This window comes from Vigna umbellata, unplaced genomic scaffold (genome assembly GCF_029865625.1).
Source record: "Vigna umbellata cultivar VRB3 unplaced genomic scaffold, Vumbellata_1.0 scaffold_851, whole genome shotgun sequence".
Taxonomy (NCBI): domain Eukaryota; kingdom Viridiplantae; phylum Streptophyta; class Magnoliopsida; order Fabales; family Fabaceae; genus Vigna; species Vigna umbellata.
In genome coordinates, this window is record NW_028274616.1 from 2,610 (window position 1) to 11,345 (window position 8,736).

The 8,736-nt window shown below is 44.1% G+C and overlaps 1 protein-coding gene across 1 annotated transcript; it reads left to right on the plus strand.

Annotated features, from left to right (window-relative positions):
- The first annotated feature begins 3,401 nt into the window (after window positions 1-3,401).
- On the plus strand, window positions 3,402-6,905 carry LOC148190511 (uncharacterized). Its single transcript, XM_088102847.1, has one exon. It carries the CDS (start codon window positions 3,675-3,677, stop codon window positions 6,903-6,905), a length of 3,231 nt encoding a protein of 1,076 aa, XP_087958973.1. The 5' UTR covers window positions 3,402-3,674.
- Window positions 6,906-8,736: the final 1,831 nt, after the last annotated feature.

An 8,736-nucleotide genomic window follows, 5' to 3' on the forward strand; every position in this document is an offset into this window, starting at 1 on the left:
CGAACTTGATGAAGTGGAGGAAGTGGAGGAAGTGGAGGAAGTGGACAAACTTGACGAAGTGGAGGAAGTGGACGAACTTGATGAAGTGGACGAAATGGACGAAGTGGACGAAATTGTCGAATAGTGGATGAAGTGGATGAAGTGAATGAAGTGGAGGAAGTGGAGGAGATCGACGATGTTGAGGAAGTGGAGAAAGTGGACGAAACGGAGGAAGTGGACGAAGTGGAGGAAATGGAGGAAGTGCTGGAAGTAGACGAATGAGACCAAGTGGACGAAGTGGACCAAGTCGACGAAGTGGATGAAGTGGAGGAAGTGGACAAAGTTGACGAAGCAGAAGAAGTGGAAGAAGTGGATGAAGTGGATGATGTGAATGAAGTGGTGGAAGTGGAGGAAATCGACGATGTTGAGGAAGTGGAGGAAGTTGACGAAATGAAGGAAGTGGAGGAAGTGGAGCAAGTGGAAGAAGTGGAGGAATTGGACGAAGTGGATGAAGTGGAGGAAGTGGAGGAAGTGGAGGAAATTGACGAAGTGGAGGAAGTGGAGGAAGTAGAGGAAGTGGAAGAAGTGGACGAAGTGGAGGAAGTTGAGGAACTTGGACGAAGTGGAGGAAGTTGACGAAGTTGACGAACTGGAGGAAGTTGAGAAGTGGAGGAAGTGGAGGAAGTGGAGGAAGTGGACAACCTTGACGAAGTGGACGAAATGGACGAAGTTGACGAAATGGAGGAAGTGGATGAAGTTGACCAAGTGGAAGAACTGGAGGAAGTGGACGATGTTGAGGAAGTGGAGGAAGTGCACGAAGTTGACGAAGTGGAAGAAGTTGACGAAGTGGACGAATTGGACGAAGTGACGAAGTGCACGAAATGGACAAAGTGGAGGAAGTGGAAGAAGTGTACGAACTTGACGAAATGAAGTGGACGAAGTGGAGGAAGTGGAGGAAGTGGAGGAAGTGCAGGAAGTGGACGAAGTGAATGAAGGGAAGGAAGTGGAGAAATGGATGATGTTGGGGAAGTGGACGAAATGGAAGAACTGGAGGAAGTGGACGAACTTGACGAAGTGGAGGAAGTGGACGAACTTGATGAAGTGGACGAAATGGACGAAGTGGACGACATTGTCGAAGTGGACGAAGTGGATGAAGTGGTGAATGTGGACGAAGTGGAAGAACTGGACGAAGTGGAGGAAGTGGACGAAGTTGATGAAGTGGAAGAAGTGGTGGACGTGGGGGAAGAGGACGAAGTGGAGGAAGTGGAGGAAGTTGACGAAGTGGACGAAGTGGCCAAAGTGGAGGATGTGGAGGAAGTGGAGGAAGTGGACGAACTTGACGAAGTGGACGAAATGGACGAAGTGGACGAAGTTGACGAAGTGGAGGAAGTGGACGAAGTTGACGAAGTGGAGGAAGTGGACGAAGTGGACAGAGTTGACGAAGTGGACGAAGTGGAGGAAGTGGACGAAGAGGACGAAGTGGAGGAAGTGAACGAAGTGGAGGAAGTGGACGATTTGGACGAACTTGACGAAGTGGAGGAAGTGGAAAAACTTGACGAAGTGGACGAAATAAACGAAGTTGACGAAGTGGAGGAAGTCGAGAAGTGGAGGAAGTCGACGAAGTTGACGAAGTGGACGAAGTGGAGGAAGTAGACGAAGTGGACGAAGTTGCCGAAGTGGAGGAAGTGGACAAAGTGGACGAAGTGGAGGAAGTGGACGAACTTGACGAAGTGGACAAAATGGACGAAGTGGAGGAAGTGGACGAAGTAGACGAAGTTGACCAAGTGGACGAAGTCGACGAAGTGGAAGAAGTGGACGAAGTGGACAAAGTGGTGTAAGTGGAGGAATTGGAGGAAGTGGACGAACCTGACGAAGTGGACGAAATGGACGAACTGAACGTAGTTGACGAAGTGGACGAAGTGGACGAAATGGAGGAAGTGGAGGAAGTGGAAGAAGTGGATTAAGTGAATGAAGTGGAGGAATTAGAGGAAATGGACGATGTTGAGAAAGTCGAGCAAGTGGACGAAATGGAGGAAGTGGAGCAAGTGGAGGAAGTAGAAGAACTTGACGAAGTGGATGAAATGGACGAAGTGGAGGAAGTGGAGAATGTGGAGGAAGTGGAGGAAGTGGAAGAACTGGACGAAGTGGAGGAAGTGGACGAAGTTGACGAAGTGGAAGAAGGGGATGATGTGAATGAAGGGGAGGAATTAGAGGAAATGGACGATGTTGAGGAAGTAGAGCAACTGGACGAAATGGAGGAAGTGGAGGAAGTGGAGGAAGTAGAAGAACTTGACGAAGTGGATGAAATGGACGAAGTGGACAAAGTTGACGAAGTGGAGCAAGTGGAGAATGTGGAGGAAGTGGAGGAAGTGGAAGAACTAGACGAAGTGGAGGAAGGGGACGAAGTTGACGACGTTGACGAAGTGCAGGAAGTGGAGGAAGTGGATGAAGTGGGCGAAGTGGAGGAAGTTGACGAAGTTGACGAAGTGGACGAAGTAGACGACGTGGAGAAAGTGGAGGAAGGGGAGGAAGTTGATGAAGTGTAGGAAGTGGAGGAAGTGGACGAACTTGATGATGAGTCAATATTTTATTCACTTCACTTAGTTTATTGTACCGAATTTAATCGGGGAATTGTGCTTAATTGTCCGGTATTTTCCCGTTTTTGCTAATTGTGCTTAATTTGACCAAAAATTCTTATTTTAATTAATTTGAATTATTTGGACTAATTATTTGCATTATTAATTGTAGGAAATTGTTGGATATTATTTGGGACATTTGGAGGTCAAAAAGAAAAGTCACATCAAATATACTTTAAACTAAAATGAGAGGGGGTGTGGATTTCAATTATGGGAGGTGCACACAAGAAAAAAAAAGGAGCTGGATTCATTTGGAGAGAAAAGATGTGCAGACTATGAAACTCCGTGCTCTTTCACTACACACATAGAAGCTTCTGGATTTGGACTTTTAATTGGTAAATGGAGTGTGGTAGCATGTTAGAAGCATACGGTGCAGCACGGCCCACACAGTTTTCGGTCCAGCTGTCACGGGCTGGTCCAAAGTGAAAGCTTTCACATCCAGCACGTCCCTGACCCACTCAAGCTCCAGCATCTCCACGACCCAACATGTATCTTCATTTTCCAGCAGCATGTGGTGGCAGAGGAAGAAAATCACACGTCCAACATCACGCCACGGACGGCCCAGCTTCAGCTAAAAAATGGGAGAAGACGTCCAGTGCTGCAGCAGCTTCATGCGGTGAAGAAAATGTTGGTTTTAGGAGGTGCATCCAGCACATAGTCCACCACACGGGAGGCCCAGCAGTGAAGACGTGGTTCTGGAAGCACATCACGCCCTGCAAAGAGAAGAAGAAGCGGTCCAGTAGCTTGGCACAAAGAGGGAGGCTTTGATATAGGGATTTAAATAAAAGGCACGTGGTTCCACGTGGCAAAATACTTTAATTACTTCTGTTGCAATTCTGTTAGAAGGTAGTAGAATTTGTTATCCCTTTTGGTTTTCAAATAAATACTCTTCTCAGAGGGAGAGGAGAGGCACGATTCTTGCCACAGAAACAACTTCTTCTTTTCAAATTCTCTGGTTCGGATTCAATTGAATCCCTAAATTCTTGAAGTTCTTCGAATAATCTCTATTCCTAGACTTCCTATATCAGTGGTATCAGCTTGGACCTTCCATCGGCACTTATGGCAGAGGCAACTCGTCTTCAAGCAGCAATGCGCGAACAAGAGGAGCGATTAGAGAACAAAATTATTTCGAAACTCGACGAACGTTTAATTGAGCTTACAGCTTCAATTCGGCAAGCAATTGAAGCATCGGTTGATCGGCGCATTTTGGAGACCTTACACCAGACCTCTGACTCTGGGAATGATGCTTCAGGGCGCAATACTAATTCTAGAGGTGCCCGCAACTCGAACTCCACCTATTCTTGTGGCACCCGTTTGGCTCGAATCGATTTTCCACGCTTTGGCGGTGATGCAATCCAACAGTGGATTTATCAGTGTGAAACGTTCTTTGCGATTGACGGCACTCCGGAAGATTTTCGTGTGAAATTAGCGGTAATCCATTTTGAAGGAAAGGCACTGCAGTGGCATACTTCTTTTATTAAGACTCTTCCAGGCGGTCACCTTCCAACTTGGACCGACTTTACTCGTATATTGATAGATCGTTTTGGTGAGATCGATGATGACCCGATGTCAGACCTTATGAAATTAAGGCAAACTGGTTCTGTGGTTGAATATCATGATCATTTTGATGTTATAACTTCTCGATTGGATCTCAGTGACAACCATTTGTTGAGTTGTTTCTTAGGCGGTTTGAAGAAGGATATTCAACTGACTGTCAAAATGTTTCAACCCCAGGATTTAAGAAAGGCATTCCATTTGGCTAAATTGTATGAGTCCGCTTCTGCTTCAAGCATGCCGCCCAAATTTTCTCTTAAATCCCCGAGTGCATATACGAATACAAAGGCCATTTTGCCTACACCGAAACCTCTGAACAAACCACCTGACTCACAGACAAACCAACGACACTCTAATAAGAAACTCACTCCTGCTTTTATGACTGAGAGGAGATCAAAGGGCCTTTGCTATTTTTGTGAGGAACCTTACAGCCCTGCCCATGCTTTGACACATAAGAAATTGGAGATTCATGTTCTAGAGGTAAGTGACAATGAGGAGGAACTTGTCGATCAGCTTGATGATACACACGAAGATGATAATCCTTCCTTGGACCCTCACATATCAGTTAATGCCTTGACTGGTATCGCAACCTTCAACACTATGAGGGTGACTGGTTACTTTAAGAAGAAACCCCTGCATATACTCATTGACAGCGGCAGTACCCATAATTTCTTGGATGAGTCAGTAGCTAAACAATTGGGCTATCCGCTGACTGCTATTTCCCCTTTAAGTGTAGCAGTGGCTGATGGGGCTCGAGTAAACATCACTGCTATTGCTAAACATTTTCCTTGGACAATGCACAATAGGGAATTTACCTCAGATATGCTTCTAATTCCTTTAGGATGCTGTGATGTGGTATTAGGAATTGAATGGTTGGTTACCCTTGGAGACATTACTTGGAATTTTGATAAGTTGACTATGCAATTTTTTGTCCAGGGCAAGAGGATGGTTTTGAGAGGTACTACTGACAGTGGGCTGAAAACTGCTAGAAAAAGACAGTTGCAGAAAACAATTACTGGTGGTGTTCATTTATCCCTATTGCAATTGTGTGACCAGGATAACGATGTTCTCTTCCACTCCTTGACTACACATGCGGACTGCCAGCCCATTCCTAACTCTATAGAGGCATTATTGTTGCAATTTGATGATATTTTTCAAGAACCTACCACTCTGCCTCCTACACGACCTGGTCATGATCACAAAATTCCCTTGGTTACAGGCGCCAATCCTATCAACAAGCGGCCCTATAGGTATGCTAAACAGCAGAAGGATATTATTGATAAATTGGTGCAAGACTCTCTTAAATCTGGTATCATACAGCAAAGTAGCAGCCCTTTTGCTAGCCCTGTTGTTTTGGTTGGAAAAAAAGATGGCTCTTGGAGACTTTGTGTAGATTACCGAGACCTTAATAAACAAACCATTAAGGATAGATTTCCTATTCCTTTAGTGGATGATCTGTTAGATGAGTTACATGGTTCTATGGTGTTTTCTAAAATTGATTTACGGTCCGGATATAATCAAGTACGAATGGAGGATGGTGATATTCATAAAACTGCATTTAAGACCCACGGAGGTCACTTTGAGTATTTAGTTATGCCATTTGGCTTAACTAATGCTCCAGCCACCTTCCAAGGTCTCATGAATGATGTTTTCAAGGATTATTTGCGACACTTTCTTTTGGTGTTCTTTGATGATATATTAATATACAGCAAGGATCTTCCACATCACCTTTCGCATTTGCATAGCGTATTATTGACTATGCGCCAAAATTCTTTGTATGCTAAGAAATCCAAATGCTACTTTGGTGTAGAACGAGTTGAGTATTTAGGCCATTTTATCACAAAGGAGGGTGTATCCACCGACCCTGCAAAAATCTTGGCTGTCCAGAATTGGCCTATTCCAACGTCCTTGAAACAGTTGAGAGGATTTTTGGGACTTGCCGGATACTATCGACGCTTTGTTCGGGGGTATGGTAGTATTGCACGACCATTGACTAATATGTTGAAGAAAGATAGTTTCTATTGGTCTGAGGAGGCCAAGGCTGCATTTCAATCTCTCAAGGATTGTTTGACCCAATCTCCAGTATTAGCATTACCTAATTTTTCTAAGGTGTTTGTGGTTGAGGTGGATGCTTCAGGTTCGGGAATTGGTGCTGTCCTGATGCAAGATCACCACCCAATTGCTTTTATTAGCCGGATTCTCAATATCCAACAACAATCACTTTCCACCTATGAAAAAGAATTGCTAGCAGTGGTTTTCGCAGTCCAAAAATGGAGGCATTATTTGTTGAATAGACACTTTGTTATCCGCACAGACCATAGAAGCTTGCAGTATATATTGAGTCAAAGATTGACTACAGCATTCCAACAGAAATGGCTGGTGAAGTTAATGGAATTTGATTTTACAATTGAATTCAAACAAGGCAGGGAAAATGTAGCAGCCGATGCTTTATCTAGACAAGAAATTGTGGACTGCCAAGCTATCACAAATCTCATCCCTGAAAGCAACATGTTGACTAGAATTATAGCTTCTTGGCATAATGATGTGAGCATTCAAAAACTGCTCCAGGAATTACAAAAAGATACTTCCTCACATAAACATTATACTTGGACTCAAAATGAACTTAGAAGGAAAGGCAGATTGGTTGTAGGGAAAGATGGTGCCTTGAGAAATGAGTTATTGCATTGGGTACTGCAGGTTCTACTAGTGGCCACTCTGGTAGGGATGCTACATTAAAACGGTTGAAATCAGTAGTATATTGGCGGGGTATGACCAAAGATGTTAGTCGGTTTGTACTAACATGTGAGATCTGTCAAAAATGCAAATATGACACATCTGCTTCTCCAGGTTTGCTGCAACCCTTACCAATACCAGAGAGGATATGGCAGCATATCACCATGGATTTTATTGAAGGTTTACCACCATCCAACGGTAAACAAGTTATATATGTGGTGGTGGACAGATTAAGTAAAGCTGCTCACTTCATGTCCTTAAAACATCCTTATAGTGCTACTGAAGTTGCTCAATCCTTCTTGGACAACGTGTTCAAATTGCATGGTTTTCCAGATTCTATCACCAGTGACCGAGACCCCATCTTTGTTAGTCAATTTTGGAAGGATTTGATGTCACTACAGGGAGTTCAATTGCACCTTTCATCCTCTTATCATCCCCAAACCGATGGCCAATCTGAAGTTGTGAATCGATGTTTGGAGACGTTCTTACGTTGTATGTGTTGTGATACTTCCCATGAGTGGGCTAAATGGCTTCCTTTAGCCGAATGGTGGTACAATACCACTCATCATACGGCCATAAAGTGCAGTCCTTATGAGGTGATGTTTGGACAACCCCCTCCACTTTACCTTCCTTATTTACCAGGGGAGTCAAAGGTGGAAATCATTGACAGAAGTTTGCAGAAAAGAGAGGAGGCCTTAAAACTAGTCAAATTTCACATGAAAAGGGCGCAAGATAGAATGAAGCAATTGGCTGATAAGAAGAGGAGTGACCGATCCTATGATATTGGTGATTTTGTGTATGTGAAGCTCCATCCATACCGCCAAATTTCTGTGGCATTTAGATCTAACGCCAAATTAGCACCTAAATATTTTGGCCCATTTCAAATAGTGGATCAGATTGGAGCAGTGGCTTATAAGCTCAGGCTTCCGCAGGGGTCAAAAATTCATGATGTTTTTCACATTTCGCAGCTTAGAAGAAAGGTGGGTCACGCACCTAGTTCCAACTCCCTTCCTGCAGAATTTGACGGTGTTATGGGGGGTAAAGAACCTGAGGAAATTCTGGATCGAACAACTGTGAAGCGGGGCAACAAAGCTGTAACCAAAGTCTTAGTGAAGTGGAAGCACCAATTGTTAGAAGATGCCACTTGGGAATACTTCTTTGATTTGAAGAAGAAATATCCGAATTTTAATCCTTGAGGTCAAGGATTTTTTTGAAGGCAGGGGAATTGATATAGGGATTTAAATAAAAGGCACGTGGTTCCACGTGGCAAAATACTTTAATTACTTCTGTTGCAATTCTGTTAGAAGGTAGTAGAATTTGTTATCCCTTTTGGTTTTCAAATAAATACTCTTCTCAGAGGGAGAGGAGAGGCACGATTCTTGCCACAGAAACAACTTCTTCTTTTCAAATTCTCTGGTTCGGATTCAATTGAATCCCTAAATTCTTGAAGTTCTTCGAATAATCTCTATTCCTAGACTTCCTATATCAGGCTTCAATGGACAGCAAGCAGAGGCCCAACACTTTGGAGGTGGCTTGGAGAAAAAAATGAAAGCACAGAAGCGTCCAGCTTCCACGCACACGGTCCAGAAATAGGAGGAAGTCCACCACGGTCCAGGGGAGATTTTTATTTTTGGTGTAGGGAATGTAAGGACGGGAGGATGGTGACCTAGGACGTGGGGGTTACGAGAGAACAGTGGGAGCCGCCACTGGCCATTTGTACTCACGCTCTCGGTCTTTGAGGTTTGGGGGGAGACATTGTATTCGGAAAGTCTTTGGAGAGCTTGGGAGAGTTGGTTTGTATGTTGTCTTCTCTGGACGTGGATTCAGCATTGAG